Source organism: Rhinoderma darwinii, chromosome 2 (assembly GCF_050947455.1).
Source record: "Rhinoderma darwinii isolate aRhiDar2 chromosome 2, aRhiDar2.hap1, whole genome shotgun sequence".
NCBI classification, from domain to species: Eukaryota; Metazoa; Chordata; class Amphibia; order Anura; family Rhinodermatidae; genus Rhinoderma; species Rhinoderma darwinii.
The window spans coordinates 49,372,474-49,396,271 of record NC_134688.1 but is presented as its reverse complement, the minus strand read 5'-3'; the positions used below and the strand labels follow the sequence as shown (position 1 = coordinate 49,396,271).

Genomic DNA, 23,798 nt, shown 5'->3' with positions numbered 1-23,798 from the left:
CAAAAGTTTTAAACAACCGGAGCATATACAGTTGGGGTGTGGGGCTTATTGGGACTTCAAGTACATTTGAGGGCATGTCCATAATCTCTTTTTAGAATGTCTCCAGGCATAGACATCCACCTGTAAAATGTGAAAAATCTGCAGGTGAATAGGCACATTTCTTACAAGAAAGGGGAGGGATATTACCCGTTCTATGAAGTCTAATAAGAGTAAGAAAACTTTTACAGTTAATGTAGAGTTGAACCAATTTATTGTTGGCTGTAGTAGAGATTAGCTGAAGCCGTTCCATCACTTGCTAATCCTCTGCATCCATTGTAGGAATTAAAACTTTCTACTTCTCTACTGCTGGAAGTGGAGAACTTTTCAAATTCACATGCAGTAGGTGGGCGCACAAGACGGAAATGAGTCCTATCAAGGTCTGTGAATGCAGGAGTCCTATAAAAAGATAATTGGAAATGGGTGGACGGGAGTCTGGAAATAGTGCTTGTTGGGTATGTCGTATTTGTAAGAACCTACAGATAAGTCATATGTATCCTTAATTGTGTTCCCCAATTTTGCACAAAGATGGCTAGACCATATAGTACAAATCTAGCACAGGGGGGAAAATGTATTATTACATGGCGCCATTCAAATGACTGTCATACATAGATGGGCCCGATCCGCTAGAGTGAGAGCTGCTCTTTCACTCTCTATTTGGGAAATACAGATGTCATAGGGGGGGAGGCTCCAAATAGGACACCGCCTCTAGGACGTCCAATCCGCCTTTCCATAAAAGTCAATGGAAATTGCCTGTTTCAAAACTGTAGTAAAGTTTTATTTATAACTATAGGACAAATCATAAAATTGCACAGAAATCCTAGAAGTCTGTGACCTATTGCTCGGGGAAATGTATGGTAGAAGTCATTTTATGGATACGATGCAGTGCTAGCGGTCTGATTATACAAGAAATTATCTCTAATTGTACCCAATCTAAGAAATAATATCATATACAACTATTGAAGTTTGTAAATGTACATATCTCCATCTATTAGAAGCTTATATTACAGTTTTCCCATATTGCTGTTACTCCTTTTATACTTCATGTAATATGATGGTGCAGATATACTGATTCATTTTCATGTGTTTCTAACGAAATGTTCTATATGATAATTATGTGCTCATTTACCTAATGTGATAAGGATACTGCGTGTTTAATGAACAGCAAGAACTCACACTAGCGCATGAGACAACTATGAATCAATATTCATGTCTACAACACATAAGCAATAAATATGGACCAGAAATGTCAGAGTGGAATTCATTTAACGTAATGTACATTTAAAAAAAATTTACTTGTAAATCAGCGCGTCCGCAGGTAGTTTTGTGATATGTTTATGGTCATATCAGAGAAACCTGTAAAATATATCCCTATAAATGTCAATTCTATAAAAAGTTGTTTTCTTCTTTCTACTTGTGTATTGTATTTGTAGAGATGTTGGAAAATATGTACTATTTGCAAGGCCGGATTTATAGAAATTGGAGCGTTGTGCATCAAGCAGAGTAGGGTCTGCCTTCCTCTGCTTGCCATTTTTAGACAGTTTTTCTCATAAATCTAGATCACATTATATTGACATACAGTGCCAAGATAATACTTCCGTATACAGCCCACAGAATACTGGAATTCAGTTCAGTACTTTAATATGCTTCTAAATAATACTGGGTTTGTTTTTGGAGATTCCCTAGTAAAAGGGAGTTTTGGGAAATAGCCCATTTTTGAGAACCCCTAAAAACAGCTCTGCCTATTGAGTATTTCAAGCTAGTAGATAGGGATCCCCTACTCCAGCCCCGCCTCCTCTCCTCTATTGGCTAGTGCTAAGAGAAGCGTCAATGGCAACCATGTAATTATTCATTTTCCTGCAGTGCTGTACAAAAACAGCAATTACCTAGCAGCTCTGTGAAATAGCCGATCGCAGGGGATCCCAGCCACAGGATGTGATGATTTGCTCTTGGGGTGGACCCTGAAATACAAAAGGTGGTTGTTCTAACTGTTTGTACCTACCTATAATTTATACTCCTATTTTACAATATTATGTTAAATTAATAGGTGTTTAGTTCATTTACATTAAATAACTTTTATAATTCGTCATGTATTTTTTATTTTAGGTCCCGGTCTGATAGAAACCCATGGTCAGCAGTTCCAGATACACTCAGATAAAGGAAAGATGCTGTTTTCCGTGGATGAAAAGGAAGTTCTAGTTGGAACAGACAAGCTGAGAGTCACAGGTGGGTAGACAAACTAGTATTCTGGTGTGAAATAACTCTGTGCTACTCTATGAATCACTAGACTGCTTTGCCTAACCCCCTCTTACCAAAACACAATCATCAGCATTTAGCAGGTAAATATATTTATCTGATTAAAATATGACCTCCATCATCTTGAGGTCTTCAAATCCATTATAGGGTAAATGGACAATTATTACCTTTTACCTGTAGACTGTTTTCTGAACTATTCTCTATTTTTCCTTGTTTCAAAAAAAGGGGGCAGGACGAGCACCACACAATGTTATGCATAAAGATCTCCATTGACATTGATTTTGCCTTGTTTGATCATCTTTCCAATACACCGGGGGACTCATAATCTCCACATAACCCAGCCTCTTGGGCCGTGTCCTTTACTTGGTTCACAGCCATGGGGCAAGCACAGTATATACCATGTGAACTGTCTCTGCTTATTAAAAATGTTCACAAAATGTTAATAAAAAATTAGCTTCAACTTTTTTCTTCGCATTGAGTTTTCCAAAAGACTTTCATAGCTTAACATCTTCCTTGTTCTGAATACTAGATGGGTTCTCTACACAAAATATACAAACTTGCAGCACCCTGAAGACCATAGCTCCTGTTTGTAATACTTTAACCCCCAGAAAACGGCAAGATCATTATAATTATCTTAAAATGAAAGTCAAAGGCCGTCCAAGTAATCCCCTATGTTCCAGGTCCTCGAGACAGAGAGAGACAATCTTAGTAGCCGCTTTCCACTATGGCTAATTTATGTAGGTCCTGAACAGGGGACTCCCTCCTAGTAACTTAAAATCTCCCAATAGGATATTCGAAGATGGGGTTTCGAAACCAGATGACCCCTTTAAGGTCTAAACATTTTATTTATCTGAAGTCAGTGGTTGAAAACCTTATACAATTCTCAATAATAAATTATCTGTAATTGAAAAGCAGAGATAGTGTAAAGGATCTGCCAGGCACAACTTCTGTGTATACGCCCATAGGTAATCAGTCTGCACCTGAGTCTATGTCTCTGAGACTGACTCCATCTTCCACCACTCAGGATGGCAGGCTTAGGAGTGGGAGAACCTATCGCAGCCTGGCCAGACGGAGCTAGCTCCCGCCCTCTGTCTATTTATACCTGCCTTTCCTGTTCCTCCTTTGCTTGTGATTCTTCTCGTGTGGTTTCCTGGCCCAGCTACAGCTTCTAATTATTTGATCCTGTTCATACTGACCCTGGCTTACTACTACTCTCCTGCTCTGGTATCTCCTGTACCCCAAACACACATTTTTCGGTTTTAGCAAACAGTTTGTTTTCCCGAAGGACCTGGAGCACCTTCCTGACATGCTCAATGTGGGAGGACCAGTCCTTGGAAAACACCAGTATGTCATTAAGGTACACTACAAGAAATACCCCCAGGTAATCTCTAAAAATCTCATTTATGAAATTCTGGAACTAATGGCCAAACTGAGAGGACTAATCAATCTCTAGAACAATATTTAAGGTGTTTTATCTCTGACTGTCAATATGATTGGGTCTCATTCATTCCCCTCGCCGAATTTCCCCTTAATAACTGGGTCAGTAACTCGTCAGGGGTCTCCCCCTTTTTCTGTAATTTTGGGTTTAATCCACGGTTCTCCTCCTTTTCACCTGGTAGTTCCAACAATCCCGAGGTAGAGGTCGTTCATCGGGAACTGTGCACAGTCTGGGCCCAGGTTCAGAAAAACATAGAGGCGTCCCAGAGCGTACAAAAAACTCAGGCTGATAGAAGACGTTCTGCTAACCCTTTGTTTATGGTTGGGATCTGGTGTGGTTATCGTCTAGGAACTTGCGCCTTAAGGTCCCGTCCAAGAAGTTTGCTCCCCGGTTTATTGGGCCGTATAAGGTCATTGAAGTCCTCAATCCTGTCTCCCTCCGACTGGAGTTGCCACCATCTTTTCGAATACACTACGTGTTTCATGCCTCCCTCCTTAAACGCTGCTCCCCGTCCTTGGCTCCCTCGAGGAAACCTCCTGTTCCCGTTCTCACCCCTGAGGGGGTGGAATTCGAGGTGGCCAAGATTGTGGACAGCAAGATGGTCCAAGGCTCCCTCCAGTACCTGGTCCATTGGAGAGGATACGGGCCTGAGGAGAGGACTTGGGTACCCGCCCGGGATGTTCACGCTGGGGTATTGGTCAGGAAGTTCCACCTTCGTTTCCCCAATAAACCAGGTCCACTTAGAAAGGGTCCGGTGGCCCCTCATAAAAGGGGGGGTACTGTGAAGGATCTGCCAGGCACAACTTCTGTGTATACGCCCATAGGTAATCAGTCTGCACCTGAGTCTATGTCTCTGAGACTGACTCCATCTTCCACCACTCAGGATGGCAGGCTTAGGAGTGGGAGAACCTATCGCAGCCTGGCCAGACGTAGCTAGCTCCCGCCCTCTGTCTATTTATACCTGCCTTTCCTGTTCCTCCTTTGCTTGTGATTCTTCTCATGTGGTTTCCTGGCCCAGCTACAGCTTCTTATTATTTGATCCTGCTCCATACTGACCCTGGCTTACTACTACTCTCCTGCTCTGCGTTTGGTACCTCGTGCACTCCTGGTTTGACACGGCTCGTTCACAACTCTTGTTGCTCACGGTGTTGCCGTGGGCAACTGCCCCTTTCCCTTTGCTTTGTGTTCCCTTGTCTGTTTGTCTCGTGCACTTACTGAGTGTAGGGACCGCCGCCCAGTTGTACCCCGTCGCCTAGGGCGGGTCGTTGCAAGTATGCAGGGACAGAGTGGCGGGTAGATCAGGGCTCACTTGTCCGTTTCCCTACCCCCATCATTACAGATAGTGATTCTGATGCCACATACGTACAGTGCCTTGCAAACATATTCATCCCCTTGGTGTTTCTCCTCTTTTCAACCTGGAATTAAAATGGATTTAAAATCAGATTTTATGTAATGGACCTGACAAAATAATCCAAATTCTTACATTCTGAAAGGCCCGAGAGTCTGAAACACCACTAAGCAAGCAACATGAAGACCAGGGAGCTCTCCAAACAGGTCAGAGACAAAGTTGTGGCGAAGTGGGTTGTAAAAAAATATTTCAAACTTTGAACACCCCACGGAGCACCATTAAATGTATTATAACAAACTGGAACGAATATGGCACAACTACATACACTTATTATTTGGACAGTGTCACAATCTTCATGATTTGGGCTCTGCATCCCACCACATTGGATTTGAAATGAAACAACTGAGATGCAATTGAAGTGTAGACTTTCAGGTTTAATTCAAGGGGTTGAACAAAAATATCTTGTGAAACATTTAGGAATTGCAACCATTTTTCTACACAACCTCCTCATTTCAGGGGCTCAAAAGTAATTGGATGAATTAACATTACCATGAATAAATGTTTTTTTTTAATACTATGTAGAGAATCCTTTGCAGGCAATGACTGACTGAAGTCTGGAGCCCATGGACATCAGTAAACGCTGGGTTTCCTCCTTTGTGATGCTTTGCTCGGCCTTTACTGCCACTGTCTTCACTTGTTGCTTGTTTGTGGGTCTTTCTGCCTTAAGCTTCGTCTTAGGCAGGTGAAATGCTCGATATCGGGTTGAGATCTGGTGATTGACTTGGCCATTGCAGAATATTCCACTTCTGTGCCTTAAAAAACTCCTGGGTTGCTTTCACAGCATGTTTTGTGTCATTGTCCATCTGTCCTGTGAAGCGACGTCCAAATTAACCTTGCTGCATTGGGTTGAATTTGAGCAGAAAGTAAATCCCTGAACACTTCAGAATTCATCCGGCTGCTTCGGTCTTCAGTCACATCATCAATAAACACTAGTGACCCAGTGCCTTTGGCAGCCATGCATGCCCATGCCATCACACTGCCTCCACCATGTTTTACAGAGGATGTGGTGTGCTTTGTATCACAAGCCTTCTCCATACTTTCTTCCTCCCATCATTCTGGTACAGGTTGATTTTAGTTTCATGCTGTTCCAGAACTGGGCTGGCTTCTTTAGATGTTGTTTGGCAAAGTCTAATCTGGTCTTTCTATTTTTGAGGCGGATTAATGGTTTGCACCTTGTGGTGAACCCTTTGTATTTGCTCTCATGAAGTCTTCTCTTTATGGTAGACTTAGATACTGATACAGCTATTTCCAGGAGAGTGTTCTTCACTTGGGTAGATGTTGTGAAGGGGTTTTTCTTCAACATGGAAAGGATTTTGCGATCATCCACCACTGTTGTCTTCCGTGGACGTCCAGGCCTTTTAGTGTTCACAAGATCACCAGTGCGCTCTTTTTTTTTTTCAAGAATGTACCAAACTGTTGATTTGGCCACTCCTAACATTTGTGCTATCTCTCTGATGGATTTCTTTGTTAATTTTCTTCAGCCTAACGATGGTCTTTTTCACTTGCATTGAGAGCTCCTTTGACCTCATGTTGTGGGTTCACAGCAACACCTTCCAAATGCAAATGCCACACCTGGAATCAACTCCAGACCTTTTACCTGCTTAATTCATGATAGATTAATGAGGGAATAGCCCATGCAGCCCATAAAATAGTTTTTTTTTTTTTGTCAAATCTGTTTTTTATTTTCAAAAAGAAAAGAACAAACATACAAAGATAGTAACATAACTGTACCCATGTGCAACATGGGTTTAAAACAAACACAAAGGCCATCAGCTTTGGATATTTGTACATTATCACGAGCAATAAGAACCCAAAAAAAAGATAAGCATTTCATGTACATAGAAATACAGTTACATGCTTGGAGAAGCCATGGCACAATAGGGGAAGAGAAAAAACTAAGGGAAGGGGGGGAGAGTGGGTAACAGGATTATGTAGTGTTACAGTTATTTGTCATACAGCACCAATTCATCACATTTCAATGCAAATTTTACAGTAGACTTTGCCTCTCACACGCAAGTTTATACCTATTCAATGTATGTCAGTTCTATAGTGCAGCCACGGTCTCCAAGTGTTTAAGAATTGTACATGAGTGTGTTCTTGCCAACTGGTCAACTCCTCCAAACTACAAATCTGCTGAACCTTGTCCAACCATTGTGTTTTGGATGGGGAGGCAGTCTGTAGCCAGTAAAGGGGATTAAGTATTTGGCTGCAGCTATCAGGTGCGCCGCTAGATGCGCTTTAGAGGGTTTGAATGATTTTGAGGGCAATGCCAAAGCTATCAATTCTATTGAGAGGGGTATGTCGGAGCCACAGTTTTTATTAATCTCCGCGGATATCTCTTTCCAGAAGTCTGTGACCAGCGGGCAATACCACCAGATGTGGGACAATGTCCCCACAGCTCCCTGACAGCGCCAGCATAATTTGGAGGCCGCTAAACCCAAGTGGTGCATTCGCTCCGGCGTCTTGTACCACCTTGTTAGTAATTTGTAATGGCTCTCCTGAAGTTTGACACACCTTGAAAAACCGTGAGAGTGTCTCAAGATGCATTTCTTTTCCTGTTCAGTGAATTTCTTGTTTAATTCCATTTCCCAGGACACTAGAAAAGTTGGGGTCCCAGGTGTGCCCAAGCTCAGCAGCATGGGATATAGTCTAGATAATTTGCATGTAGTCACCACCTTGGCAAGGAGCATTTTCTCTAGGTCGCCCAGGTCCCTACTGCCTTTTTGAGAGGCTAGAAAGGTCTTGCAAACGTGTTGCACATGGTTTATCTGAAGGAAATTTAGAGAGCCCGGTGAGACCAGTAATCGAATTTTATCCGATGAGGGAACCATATTAGCTTCTAGTAAGTCTGAAATGGTCATATGACAGAACAAATCCCATATGTCGTCTGGTGGGGGGTCCTTATACTCGACATTGTAAGGCAATAAGGAGGCAGGCATAATCGGCGAGGGCGTCAAGGGAGGTACACTCACGGCTTTGTGCGATATCCACACCGAGAGTGTTCCCCTCAGGAGAGGGTTTGTAATGGATTTTAGGTCCCCTTGGTCGGGCAACCACAAGATTCTCAAAGAATCTCTACCTAAGGGTGCTGTCTCCGGCTCTATGCACCAGTCCATTGACCCCGGCGATACCAAATCCAACCATCTTTGTAGATGAATTGCCTTATAATACACCTCCACGTCCGGTAGCCCCAAACCTCCTCTATCTCGTTTTAGCGATAATAATTTATAAGACAGGCGGGGCCTGCGCTGATTCCACAGGAAGGAGGAAAATAGACGTCTCACAAGTGTAAAGAAGGACTTTGGTAGGTATATAGGGACCATATTCATAACATATAATAGTATCGGCAGTATGTATGTCTGTAAAAGATTTTTACGCCCCATCCAGGACATGAAGGGTATGCGGTAAGAGGAGAGGTGTGTCGACAATTTCTTTAATAGTGGTTGGTAGTTAAGCTTATATAAATCTTGTAATTGACCCGGTATTTGGACGCCCAAGTATGTAATATAGTGAGAAGGCCATGAAAAGAGCGAGTCTCGTTGTAGTTCATGTGCCAAAGAGGGGGGAAGGGAAATGTTTAGTATTTCAGATTTGCTATAATTAATCTTAAAGTTGGAGACCCCTCCATACTCCGCAAAAATATGTTGGAGCTGTGGCAGTGCTTGTTGCGGGTAAGTAACCATGAGGAGTATGTCGTCTGCAAAAGCCGCCACTAGATGTGTATGTTCTCTTATCTGTAACCCTCTTATCAGGGAGTCCGATCTAATTTTTTGCAGAAGGGTCTCCAAGGTCAGAATAAAAAGGGTGGGGGATAGTGGGCATCCCCGTTCGTAATGGAGAAGGACGGGGAGAGGACCCCATTAACCCGTATCCGAGCATGCGGTTCTGTATAAAGTGAGAAAATAGCCGTAATAAATTGAGGTGGGAATAAAAATTTAGCTAGCACGTGTTTCATGAAATCCCAGGCCACTCTATCGAACGCTTTCTCAGCGTCTGTGCCCATTAGTATTAAAGGTAGTTTAAAATGTTTAGCATAATGAATAGAGTTTATCAGTCTTCTCGCGTTGTGTTTACCTTCCCTACCTCGTACAAACCCCATCTGATCCGGATTAACTAGCTTAGGCAATAAGTCCCCAATTCTCAGCGCCAAGAGTTTGGCCCATATCTTCAAGTCAATATTCAATAAGGATATCGGCCTGTAGCTAGCACAGAGGGATGTGTCCTTTCCCTCCTTCGGTATTATGGTGATATATGCTTCTAAAGATTGTTTCGAGAAGGGGGTGCCATCTAAGAGTGCGTTACACATGTGGGTCAGGTGTGGTAACAAAGAGTCTAGAAATTTTCTATAGTAGGTGAGAGAGAAGCCATCCGGGCCTGGGCTTTTACCAGGTGGGAAAGAGGTAATGACGCTCCTCACCTCATCCACCGTAATAGGGTGTATAAGAGTGTCAGCCTCTTCTGAGGAGAAAGTGGGTAAATGGAGTGACCCTAAAAAGTCAAGTACACATGTATCCCTCTGAACAGACTGAGTTCCAGTTTCCTCCTCCTTGATGTTGTAAAGGGAGGAGTAAAATGACATGAATTCTTTAGCTATATCAGACGTGGAGGTGCGTATTATCCCATCAGCTCCCCTAATTCTTGAAATAAAAGATTTTTCTTTTTGTTTTTTAATAAGGGCCGTCATGAGTCTACCTCCCTTGTCCCCATGTGCATATATCTTCTGCCTATAGTACATCAGATTTTTGGCCATTTTCAAATTTAATAAATCTTTTAGTTGCACTCTTAGGGTGCCAAGTTCAACCTGAGCATCCTGTGCCGCTGATTTTTTATGTACTTTTTCTAGTGTAGCAATTCGGGTCAATAGGGAATTAATTTGTTTAGATTTTTCTTTTTTGACCCTAGACCCTAGGGAAATCAACAAACCCCTCATATAAACCTTATGTGCTTCCCATGTGCACGTTGCCGTTACTTCCGGAGAGGCGTTAGTGTCAAAATAAAATTTCAGCTGTTCAGTCAAATAGTTTACATGTGATTCTCCATCCAAGAGAGTTTCATTGAGTCGCCATGACCACTCTCTGATGGGCAACCCCACCAAAGGCAAAGTAATGCTGACAGGGGAATGGTCCGAGACCGTCATTGGACCTATCTGAGCTGACTTTAGGGCTGGAAGTAAACTCTCATGAATAAAGAGATAATCCAATCTCTGATGCGACCTATGCGCTGTGGAATAAAATGTAAAATCTCGAGTCGAGGGATGTATAACCCTCCATGCATCTGTTAGTTGTAGGCCCTGTAATTTCCGTTTAATTTTCCCCAGAGCAGCGAAGGTTAAGGCGGATCTGTTAGTGGAGGAATCTTGAAGAGGGTTCAGCGTGACATTGAAATCCCCCCCCCAAAATTATAGGTCCTTACGCAAAAACAGTTAGTGCGTCTAAGATCTTATCAAACCAACCTGTCTGTGATTTATTTGGAGCATATAAATTTGCGAATGTGTAGATGGAGTTTCCAATATGTCCCTTCAAGAACAGTGCTCTACCATCAGCAGTACTATGTTGTGCTACCAGATTAAAAGGGAGGTCTTTATGAAACGCAATAGACACCCCTCTCGCTGCTGAGCTAGTTGATCCAGAATGGTACCACTTATTAAAATAACGGGTTGGTAATCTAGGTATCTTTCCCTCTTTAAAATGCGTTTCCTGAAGGAACACTATAGCAGCTTTCTCCCGTTTGAGCAGCATCAAGACCTGGCTCCTTTTATTAGGAGAGTTAAGACCCTTAACATTGTAGGTGAGTATGTTAGTTAACGCCATGAGATGTTAGAGTATCCTTGTATCCTAGTGAGCTGTAGCAATATCACATCTATCCTGTAAGGTTCAGAATGAAAGGTAAAGGTAACATAGGAGACATACAAAAGGGGAAAACATTGAATGAACAATGAAAATGAATGCAGCCAGAGATCAAGGGTCAGTCCCCCCTGGGGGAGCTCACAACCCTTAGGCCCTGGGGCATCCAGGTATACATAGCTCAAAGAAGGTACAGCACCTAATATCATAATGAAACACAAACCACGTATAACATTAGAGGCGCCGCATCTCTTCCTAGAGTGTGGGGTACAGAGAAGCATCAACCCTGAGCCGATACTTGATCTCGGATCACTATGGCAATATACGTATTCTCATTATCTTTAAGGCACTATTTTATACTAGCAATAAACATCAGTATGACATAGGAAGGGAACTCAGCAAACTTGCCATAACATACTCACTGTTCCCGTGCATAGTATACAGAAGGCAAATATGTCATACGAACCCCATATGGGGTCAATGGTGGAAGTCCATATTCAGGTAAGATCTCCATCTTCCCTTCTTGCTTGACCTTTCTTGGACCTGGGAGATCTCGTCTTTCCCGACGTCGCCCATGGTGTGAGCTGTGGTAGACTCGGCAGATGTAAGTCCGTATGAGCCGGCATCCAGGAAGGTATTTCCATCGGAGCGATTCCCAGCTTTTCCCAGGTGTCTTGTAAATCCTCAGGAGTGTGAATGATGATGCGTTTACCATTTTTCAGTATGGCCAGGCCAAAGGGATACATCCAGTTGTATGTGAGCCGCATGTCCTGCAATTTTAGGAGAGGCCGCATCATTCTACGTTTTGCCAGTGTGGAGGCTGCGATATCCTGAAAGAGCTGAATTTTCGCACCATCTAACACGATGTCTGCACGTGCTCTGTTTGCCTGTAGAATGGCCGAGGTGTCTACGAAGCTGAGTAAGCCACACACCACATCTGGGGGTTCCGCTCGATCACAATTACGGAAGCGCGTTCCTGCCCCAACATGTCGGCAAATATTTTCCTGGCCACTGCTTGTAATGACTCTGATGTCACGGATTCAGGTATGCCTTTAAATCTTACGTTCTTCCTCCTGCTCCTATTTTCCTGATCCTCCAGTAGTGTCATTACTTTGTTAAGTTGGGTCTCTTGTTGCTGCACTTTGTGGCCCAGTGAGTCACAGTAATTAACCGAGTCAGTAACCACAGACTCCAGGTGCTCCACGCGGTTTCCAATATGGCGGACGTCCGCCTTGATGTCTGCAAGCTCCTTCATCATTGGCGTTAGAGCCTGAACTATAGTTTTCTTAAGGTATGCTCGGGAGATCGGAGCTTTCTCCTGGCGTGAAGATGTGGAGGCAGCCACGGACTCACGATCGCTATCCTCATCCGAGTCATCTTCCTGTCTGGGTACTATATTCTCGGGCGGCGCCATCTTGGTTTTCTGGGACGGCTTCATTTTTAAGAATTTGTCCAGGTCTGCCTGACCTCTGTGGATTTTTGGTGTCCCTGAGTGATCTCTGGTATCAGGTTTACCGATCTTCACCATTCTCGAGTTTGTGCCTTGCTATTTCAGTGATCCCAGATCATGTGTGTGAGGAGCAGAGAAACTAAGCTGCCATCACTCTCCGCGGTCAGGCTCCGCCCCTCCCATAAAATAGTTTTTGCGATAATTGTCCAATTACTTTTGGTCCCTTGAAAAAGAGGCAGCTACATATTAAAGAGCTGTAATTCCTAAACACTTCCTCAAATTAGCATGTGAATACCCTCAAATTAAAGTGGAGAGTCTGCACTTTAAGCCCATATTGATTATATAATTGTATATTCAATATGTTTTGGTAAACAGCTAAAATGCCAAAACTTGTGTCCCTGTCCAAATAATTCTGGACCTAACTGTACCTGACAAGGCCGCCCACCAAAAGGGCATGAATCAGAGATTCAACACTGAAGGAGCCTCTAAGATCCACAGTGGGGACGGACGTATCTGTCCATAGGACCACTATAAGCCGCTCACTCCACAGAGTGGGGCTTTATGGCCAGAACAAAAAGCCATTGCTTAAAGAAAAACATAAGAAAGCACGTTTTAAATTTGTCAGATCAGATAAGACTAAAATTTTACTTTTTGGCCATCATGGGGAGAGCTATGTGTGGCGCAAACCCAACACTTTTTATCACCCCAAGAACACCATTCCCACAGTGAAGCATGGTGGTGGCATGATTTTCATCGGCAGGGACAGTGGAACTTGCCAGATTTTAAGGAAAGATGGATGGCAGTAAATACAGGGCAATTCTTAAGGAAAACTTGTATTAGTCTCCCAGAGATTTGAGAGTGGGACGGAGGTTCACCTTCCAGCAGGTGTCACGTTGGGTTCGTGGACCCACTGGGCCGTGCCGTCTTGACGGTATGGCAGCTGGCCAACAGGGCACAGGTAACAGTCTATAGTTGACATAGGGTACCTGTGGCAGCTCGAACAGTAGCAAGGCAGGCTCGGCTGGGAATAGGCAGAAGGCAGACATCAGGCGGGGTGTAGAAGGACAGGCATGGTATGTAGCACAGCATGACTAGAGCTCAGCACTCACTTGACCAGGATAACACGGGATACAGGATAAAGGTACGGGAAAGGAAATCACTAGGAGACCATTTGCATAGACAAACTTTGGGTATGACAACAACGCTCAGGCATGGGAGGAAGGGGTCCAGGGTACTCATGGGCTAATTTTACATTAAAGTCCAGTGCCCGGGACTCGGCCGAGGTGAGCGGAAGTGAGCGATGGTGTCTCCTGAGGAGGAGACTGGAGCCAGCGTCAGGAGGTGAGTGAGCCTGACGGCCCGCGGCCCTGGACATGACAGCAGGACCATGACCCTGCACAAACTAATAAAGTGACACTGGAGGGGCTAAAGGGAAAACATTGAAATGTTTTGGAATGGCCTAGTCAAAGCCTAGACCTCAATCCAATGGAAAATGTGTGGCATGTCTTGAAGACTGTTGTACACCAACGTAACCCAACTAACTTGAGGAGGTTGGAGAAGTTTTTCCTAGAAGAATGGGAAAAAATCCCTGAGTCTAGAAGTGCTAAGCTAATAAAGACATTTTAATCCATTTTAATTCAAGGTTGTAATGCAACAAAACAGCAAAAACACCAAAGGGGTGAATATTTTTGCATGGCACTGTAACTATATTGGCAAAATACTGCATATACCTAATGGTTCAAAGAAATTGTTGCCCATTAGTCACATGGTACATGATCATAAAAGACTTTTAAAAATAAATTTCCTCTGTGGGCTATGTATTGTTGTTTTTCAGTAGTCAATTTCTACTCGATAACAGAATGTAAAATGTAAAATAATGCAGTTCTACGTAGCTCTTGTAATCTTTTAAAAATACAATCTGTAGACTGTTCCGAGCACACGCATTAAAAGCACCAGTGTGAGAAATCCTGTAAGTGCACACATTATGTAAAGTCCATTTACTGGCCAAAGCCATTAGTAGAAATCTTTGTTAGTGGCACAGTAACTGCTGGTTGCTCTCAACCTGGCAAAAAAAAATCAGCTCACTTGTGCTTTTACTCCATTTTACGAGATTTTGATGTGATGCAGCCCTGCGACAAAGAAAAGCAATACAAAATGCATCATACATCTTGCTTTTTATGGATGTCAATTTTTTTTTAATAACAGTTGTTTTTTTGGAAATATTCTGCATATAGAGAAGAGGTTGTTTTAAATTAGACAGTGAATTTCAAATTAGTATGGTCTATTTAGTCTGGTCATGCAGACTTTCGATTTACACCTGAAATGGGTTGTACACGATTCAAAAACATGGCCACACCTGTCCATGGGTTGTGAGAGGTATTGCAGCTCAGCGACATTTAAATAAATGTGAGGCAGAGCAGCAACACCACAAAAGGAAAAGTGGACAGGTATGGCAGTGTTTTTGTAATTTTGTACAACCCCTGTAAAAATGAACTGTCTTTTTAGACTGATGATAAACATCACGGTATCCTAGTGTTCTGACTACAGCCTGGTGGCCACAGATACCACTTGAGTAATTTCCCTGCAGTCCTCGGCTACAATGGCAAAGCAGGTGCAAACATTTGGCTCCGGCAATGAGGTATAAGTAGCTATTACTGCATCCTTCCCAAATATCTTCCCCTAAGGCTAGAGCATATATACATAATGTGACTTTATACAATCTGAATCACGCAGATTTCAATGGAAAGCAAATTTAATGTCTATTGTGTTCTATGAGGTAGAAAAAGAAAGCCATTTTTGGCTCACCCACATAAGAGGTCCATAACTTGTTCTGGAGAACAACATATAACAAAACTTCCTAGCAGTACTATGGAATTAAAAATGTGAAATTGTAGTTATATATCCCAAAAAATTCAAATATATTGTATACACACAGCAAGTAGTTACATATAATGAAGAAGGTCTTATACTCGCATAGCTATGACTAAGGTCTTATTCAGACGAAGGGTCCGTTGGAGAATAGAACATGTCCTATTTTGCTCCGTTTTCACGGATCCCTCCATAGACTCAAGTCTATGAGGATTCGTGAAAACGGGACCCGCACTGGGCAACGCAGACGTGAAAAACTGCAGTTTTTCACATCCGAGATTCCCCATGTTCGTCTGAATAAGTCTTAAGGATCAGTGTCAGACTGGAGTTCCTTGAGCTCACCAGTCAAAAGTTTCGAAACACGTTCTCATAAAAGGGTTTTTATTTATTTTTCCTGTTTCACATATTTTAGGATAATAGTAGTCATTGTAACTGAGAAGTAATACAAATGGAACTATACCTTGACCAAAAAAAGTAACACAATACAAACTATCTTATATTTTAGATGAGGTAGCCACCAAGAATGCTTTGCGAACAATCTTGAAGAAGTTCCTGTCAAGGCATAGCTAGTTGAGCAATTTCCTGGGATGTATTCTTATGGAATTACTATAAAAGTGATTTCCTAAAAGTAGCAGGAAACAGTCTGGAACATGCGCACAAGTAAATAAGCAACCTCAAATCTGTCACCACTCTGGTTGGCAGAGTCTAAAGGCCATTTTACATAGGCCAATTATCGGGCAAACGAGCGCTCACAGAATTGTCCAAACAGGGCAACAATCAGCCGATAAACTAGCAAATGCTCGTTCATCAGCTGAACTGCTCCTTTATGCAGCCAATAAAATTATTGTATCGTTTATGCAGCCAAAAATATTATCATTGTCGGCAGCACATCTCCCTGTGTAAACAGGGAGACGTGCTGCCGACATGATACAATTGCAGGGTTAATCCAGAGGAAACTCCAAATACAAGAAATCCAAAGTTATAAAAGTGTGGTTCAGGGAGTAATTAAAGCTAGGTCAGATGCATGCATGCACATGAAAATTGCAAGCAAACTTTGAGCCAACGCCAGAGTTAAATATCCCGACCTGGACCACGATTGGATGCAGAAAGTGATATAGGATTGGCTCTTCATCACAAACCAGGAAGGACAGAGAAAACCCGGCAACTAGGCTGGTAGTCATAGCAATCTTCAAGTGATGGGCGATTGATAATAATTCCCATGCTCGTCGGCTGCTTTTTCTTGACTTTCCAGTCCAACTCTTTTCAAAACATCTCTATTAGGATTTGATCATCAGGGGGCTATGAAGACGCAGCCCTCCATCACTCTCCTTTTTTGTCAAGTAACTCCTACAGAGGAGTAGTTTTGGGTCATTGTTCTGTTGAATAAGAAATGATGGCCCAACTCAGCGCAGATTGAATTGTGTGTTGCTGCAGAATGCTGGTTGCCGTGCTGATTAGGTGTGCCTTTAATTTTGTCTGAATTGCCAACAGTGCCACCTGCAAAGCACCCCCACTCCATCAAACTATACCCCCCTCCCCCATGCTTCATGGCTTGAACCATAAATGATCTGTTCTCCTTCTTTGCGTCTAACAAAGACACGTCGATTATAGGCAAAAATCTAAAATTTTGACTCATCAGACCAATGGACAGATTTCCACACTGGTCTGATGTCCACTACCTGTGTTCTTTTACCTAAGCAAGTATTTTCCTCTTGTCTCTCTCAGTGGTCGTTTTCTTGCAACAGTTCTTCCTTGGAGGCCTGATTCACATCGTCTCCTCTGAACAGTTCATGTTGAGATTTGTCTGATGCTTGAACTCATTGAGACATTCAGTTGAACTCTAATCTGACGGACTGTTAACTTACTATTTCTGAGACTGATGACCCGAATAAACTTGTCCTGTGCAGTAGAGCGAACTCTTGGTCTGCCTTTCATGTGGTCATCATCATAAGAACCTGTTTTTGGAGATTTTCCCACTATGAACATTTATCACCTATCCACGGGATAGGTGATAAATTTATGACCATTGGGGGTCTCACCACTGCGACCCTCAACGATCTTTTGAATGGGAGTCTCGACCCTCCCCCCGTTCCTCCTCACTGTACGATCACAGTGAAGAGGAATTTGAATGGATCGTCGGTCGCACATCTGCGCTTCCGCTCTATTCAATGTCTATGGAGCCAACGGAAATCAGATGAGCGCTACACTCGGCTTGTTTCATCGGCCACATTGACATTGAATTATACAAAAAATAACATTCATTTGCTGAAACTGGACTTCATCTTTATCATGTCTCCCCAATGATGGTTGAATAATTGAGGTTCAACATTTTCCCCCTTTAAATGCAACTGAAATGAAGAATGAAATGGGTGTGTATAAGTAAAAAACCAAGCATTACCCTTTACTTTGTAACATTTGGGGGAGGAGGGACTATGGTTTGGGGCCGTTTTTAATGTTTGGGCTGGGCCTATTATTTACAGTGAAAGGAAATATTAGTGCTACAGCATTAGACAATTGTAGCTTCCAACTTTTTGCTAACAGTTTGGGGAAGACCCTTTTCTGTTGCAGCATGACTGCGCCCCTGTGCACAAAGCAAGGATAATAAGTACATAGTGTGATGAGTTTGACGTAGAGGAACACGAGTGGCTGCTCAGAGCCCTGACCTCAAACCCATCTTACACCTTTGGGATGAATTAGAACGCAGATTAGTGGCCTTACCCCCCACAAATGCTCTTTTGGCTTAAAGGAGCACTCCACATTTTTTTTTTTTCATTTCTCCCTCCATTTGTACATTGGTGTTTCAAAGGGGTGCTGTGTGGGGAAATACTTACCGATCCATGCATCACATCGTTTTCGGTACCAGTGCCGCCCACGTGATCTTCATTCTGACCTGGTCTGGAATCACTGCTTTTGAGAAAACTTAGGCTCTCAATGCATTCCTATGGAGCCTCGTTCTGGCTCCCATAGGAATGCATTGAGAGCCTGAGTTTCGATTTTCTCAAAAGAAGTGATTCCAAACCAGGTCAGAATGAAGATCACGTGGGCGGCACTGGTACCGAAAAGGACGTAATGCATGGATTGCTAAGTATTTCTGTACACAGCACCCCACTGAAACACTAATATACAAATGGAGGGGGGAAAAAAACAAAAACCTGGAGTGCTTCTTTAATTGACTCAAATTCCCACAGACACACTCCAAAATCTTGTGAAAAGCTTTTCCAGAAAAGTGGAGGCAATTATAGTCATAAAAAGGGATCCAACTCCATATTACCACCCATGGTTTTGAAATAAAATGTCAAACAAGCTCATATAGATGTGTAGGTCAGGCGTCCACATAGTTTTAGCCATAAAGTTGTGTACATTACACAGAAGTTTTCATAAAACTGCAGTGTAAATTTGAATAAAACAGGGATTTAACTAGTGTAGAGATTATACCAAGACATATTAAATAGGAAAATATCTAATATGTGATACCTGAAAACAAAATAACATTAATCTTTTCCAGTATTTACTGCCATATTAAATTACGCTGTTAATATTTTTTATATTTTTAATTTACACTAGAAATTTTATTTGGTGCATATTACCATAATACACGTGTACTTCCTCTACAGAGTTTGCCACAAGTATCTAATATTAGCACAATAATTGTATGTGTGTAGTACAATATAAATGTTATTTATTAAACTATCTTTCCTGTATTGGAAATTTTTTTTAATTTTTTTTGTACTATGTTCTGGATATATTGATGTCTATTGAAACGCAAGTAAGAGGAGGAGAAGCTAGCTACTTCCTCTCTCACTGTCATCATTAATCTATGGTTTACACTGAACAGGCATATAAAAAGCACCTCTTTGCACAGTCAGGCTGGGTTCACACGACCTACTTTCAGACGTAATGGAGGCGTTTTACGCCTCGAATTATGTCTGAAAAAACGGCTCCAATACGTCGGCAAACATCTGCCCATTACTTTCAATAGGCTTTATGTTGTACTGTGCCGACGACCTGTCATTTTACGCGTCGCTGTCAAAAGACGGCGTGTAAAATTACAGCCTCATCAAAAGAAGTGCAGTACACTTCTTGGGACGTTTTTGGAGCCGTTGTCTCATAGGCTCCAATGAAAACAGCTCCAAAAACGGCCGTAAAAAACGCTGCCAAAACGCAGCGAAAAACACAGTGAAAAATGTGAGTTGCTCAAAAAATGTCTGAAAATCAGGGGCTGTTTTCCCTTGAAAACGGCTCCGTATTTTCAGACGTAATTTGTTAATCATGTGAACATACCCTAAAAGTGATGTGAGGGATACCTCTCTGTGAATGACTGGCAGAGAGAGGAAGAGTAACCTCTGGGGGGCGGGTGACAGAAGAAGCATCTCCATTAGACCTAAATAGCTGTCAATGGTAGATAAAAAAAAAATACAGGTTCCTACTAGCTGGTATCATAAACCAGAGCTTCTAAAGACAAAATATTTCTTTGTGTTTTCTGTTACCGGATCGTTATAATTTTTTATGTCTTCAAAAAGTCAACCCTACATTTTGACATTAGGTTTGCTGTGAATCCATTATCACTTGTTAGTTATGCTGTACATATATCACAATCTTTCAGAGTCAGAATATCAGCAGAAATATTTGAGAAACATTCAGGATTCATCTCCAAGTTTTCATCCTATGGGATCTGAGGGGCTCTAAATGCCATGTAATCACCACAGCTTTTACATCTAGACAAAAATAAAACCGTAGAACCCAAACTTGGAATGAAAAATAATTATCCAAAATGCCAAACCTCCTGTGGCCCAATTAAATGACTTAATTGATGGCTCGGGTTTCCGAGAAAGAACATCAGAATATCTTTCTAAAACTTTATCACTGAATTTGTAAACGGAAGGGCATGAGATTCTTAGCAACTTTCTTCACAGCTGAAACATGCGACAATCACAAGCCTTGTGATTAGCCGTGTACAGTGGATTGCACATAGGTAGCTCATCCTCATTAATGTTAGCATTTGGACAGGGGCATAACTATATAACCCTTGAAAAAGCTGTACTGGCGAAATGTGCATCGGAGCGCTACCTCATTGTCTGGGTCATGTGACTATGTGATACCCAGGAAAATTGCTGTATTTCTGGTAACGCGGTCGCCGAGTTGCGGTGGGCGGGGCTCTCTGAGCTGAAGTTGGTTTTCGCTCCCTTTGGTCATGGTGGCGCACTTTCTCCCGCTCCTCGGGCCGCAGAACCAGTGAAATAAGTGGTGCTTGTGGGATACACTGTTCTCTGTCCCCTGGGATGTTATGTGGTGCACCCCGAAATAAGGATGTTCCAAGAGACAGGGTTCAATAAACATTCACAGTAGTTTTACTGGGCACAATATGCTTGGTGGTTACTCCTGTTACAGAGGCAATGTCTTTAAGTAGAATAAACATAAAACAGGGTATTGCAAATGGTGGTACGTGCTTCACCTCCCTGACTCTGTCGGTAATTCCTCCAAGTGTGCTCTGAGTTCTGCTCCTTTTCTCTATACTGTGCTGGAAGGTGTGCTGCTGACTGTCCCAATCCAGTTGCACTATCACAGAGGAATGGTCTTCCTTGGGGATTCTAGGCTGTGTGCAAGCTCCTTGCTTTGCTCTAGGCACTCTCAGTAGTGTACAAGCTCCTTGTCTGTCTTCTGTACCACATGCAACATACACTGACCTGCACTCCTTTCACTTCCACATGGCTGCTGCTCCAGACTCTCACAGAATTCCTCTCAGATCCACATGTCTGCTGCAGCATCTCACTGAATCCAACTACAGACACTGACTTGTCTGCTCTCCTCTGCTGCACGCTGCTGCACACTTCTCCTCACTTCTGCACTCCTCTGCTCCACACTGCTGCACGCTGCTGCACTGGGTGACGTTCCTTTCTGTGTCCCAGCTAGCTACCTCCCTCCCCTCTCTCTGGAGAATACATATTAAAGGTGAAACAGCCCATTTATGTTTCTGCTGAGTCATATAGGGAAGTGAATTCATACTAAAGCAACAGTACAATGACAGTAAATAAATATCAATTTTCCTGGGTATCACAACTACACCTCATGTTCATGGGTGAGGCATTGACAATTTATCTTTACTTTCCAAAATAACTTTTACATTGGACATTTTTGTATACATTAGGCCCTTGGGTTACTTACCTGTTTATTAAACTCTCTCTGGGTTATATCTCCGTTTGTTCCATGATTATACCTGTGTTATATACTGACTATCCACCTCTATGAATTTTCAATGGTGGTCTTTTTTGGACAGGGAACATGTTTCCTGGGGATAATATGTATGTATCCTTTGCTGTGGCAATGCCGATCCCTCAATAATATGTACTCTGTATTGAGAATATAAGTACTCTGTAACCAATGTGGTGTTATTGTTACCATGAATGTGGTCCAGATACAGACTTCGTTTTTAGATCCTCAGTAGTTTTTATACGAATCTAATAACATTTTCCATTTTTTTATACTTATAGTGTATGACTCCTTTTTCTCAGTGTTTCAAATTTGATAACGTGCAGTGGTAACAGTCGCACCCAGACCCTCGTGCCTGAGGGGCCCAAAGGCACCACTGACCCATAAGAAGATACTAGAATTATAAATGGTATATGGTGCGGGGGGCTGTTCTAAGTTCTGCATTGGGACCCAGGAGCTATAGGTAAAATGGTATTCCCATCCTAGAAATTTAGGGAACATTCGCAGGATATGCAATAAATATGTGATAGATGCGGGTCCCAGCTCTGAGACAGGCAACCTATATCGAGAACGGAGTCACCCGAGCCCCATTTCACCTGCCACAGGCTGCCGATTCCAGGCAAGAACTACAGTAAAGGGGAAAGCAGCGTTTGCTCGGCAGATTCTGTAACTTCCATTGAACCGAATAAAGAGAGCGCAGCCATCTCTCCACTAGTCCCTGCCTGGAATCAGCAGCTTGCGACCACCACACCCGGTGAAACGGGCGTCAGGTGACGTTCTTGATACGGTGCGTGGGTTCCAGAGCTGAGACCTGTATATATCAGACATTTATGGCATATCATATGGATATGCCATAAATGTCTAAGTTGACAGCTACTGATCCATGAAAATAGTCAGAGACCCTCCTATGTCCGCAGTTTTATAAGAAATTGGTTTCAGAGTGGGAAACGCAGATGTGAACGAAGCCTTACTGTTTCAATAGTTTGTTTGTTTTTTGAGTTTTCAAATATAAGGTAACGTATACAAAGGTACAAAATAGCAGTACAGTTTAGTGGATTACAATCAATCCAACTCATCTTTTGATTTTAGTTGGAAAAACATGAACGAAAAATTTATTTAATTTTTTTATTCAACTTGCAAGAATAAGGACGAGCAGCCATTATATATATTGTCTATATAACCCACACAGAATATTTTTGATTGACTTTCAAAAATGTAGTTAAGTGATTGGTGAATATAATGTTATTATAATGTTGTCTTTTTTTGTTGTTGCAGGGCCGGAAGGTGCTCTGTTTGAACATTCTGTGGAAACCCCTCTAGTTAGAGCCGACTCCTCTAAACAACTCAGGTATTGATGTTTAAGTAAAACAATTCTATATTTATTCTGTGAGATTCTAATATAAAAAAAATAGAATGGATTAAATGAAGTCTCAAAGATATACGCAGGGCGGGGTATTACATTAAGATTTATATTCAAACACGAGGATTGTACTCAGACAATGCAAATTATTCCTATATTTAACAGGAGAATTAATTATCAATCTTATTCATATACATTAAAGGAATTATAACTAAACCCTAGCAAGGACATACAAAGTGAATTAAAAAATGAATCCACAGACTCCCTTATTTTATTAAAATATGAATATTACATTTTGAATCAGCAGATTCAAAATATAATATTCATATTTTCCAAAATAATTTTTTAATTCACTTTGTATGTCCTTGATAGGGTTTAGTTATAATTCATTTAAAGAGGCTCTGTCACCAGATTTTGCAACCCCTATCTGCTATTGCAGCAGATAGGCGCTGCAATGTAGATAAGAGTAACGTTTTTATTTTTAAAAAACGAGCATTTTTGGCCAAGTTATGACCATTTTTGTATTTATGCAAAGGAGGCTTGCAAAAGTACAACTGGGCGTGTTGAAAAGTAAAAGTACAACTGGGCGTGTATTATGTGCGTACATCGGGGCGTGTTTACTACTTTTACTAGCTGGGCGTTCTGATGAGAAGTATCATCCACTTCTCTTCAGAACGCCCAGCTTCTGGCAGTGCAGATCTGTGACGTCACTCACAGGTCCTGCATCGTGTCGGCCACATCGGCACCAGAGGCTACAGTTGATTCTGCAGCATCAGCGTTTGCAGGTAAGTAGCTACATCATCTGTAGCCTCTGGTGCCGATGTGTCCTCGCTCGTCCGACACGATGCAGGACCTGGGGAAGTGACGTCACAGCGTGATCTCTCGAGAACACGCTGTGTCTGCACTGCCAGAAGCTGGGCGTTCTGAAGAGA

At 42.3% G+C, this 23,798-nt stretch overlaps 1 protein-coding gene across 6 annotated transcripts in view; it reads left to right on the top strand.

Moving 5' to 3' along the window:
* The window catches only part of SGCG (sarcoglycan gamma), a 279,818-nt gene that overhangs the window by 235,678 nt on the left and 20,342 nt on the right, over positions 1 to 23,798 (top strand). For all 6 annotated transcript variants that reach the window (XM_075850001.1, XM_075850000.1, XM_075850004.1 and 3 more), the window contains exons 5-6: positions 2,143 to 2,262; positions 22,782 to 22,854. In XM_075850001.1, coding sequence (XP_075706116.1) covers positions 2,143 to 2,262; positions 22,782 to 22,854 — 193 coding nt within the window. The remainder of the gene's footprint in view (positions 1 to 2,142; positions 2,263 to 22,781; positions 22,855 to 23,798) is intronic.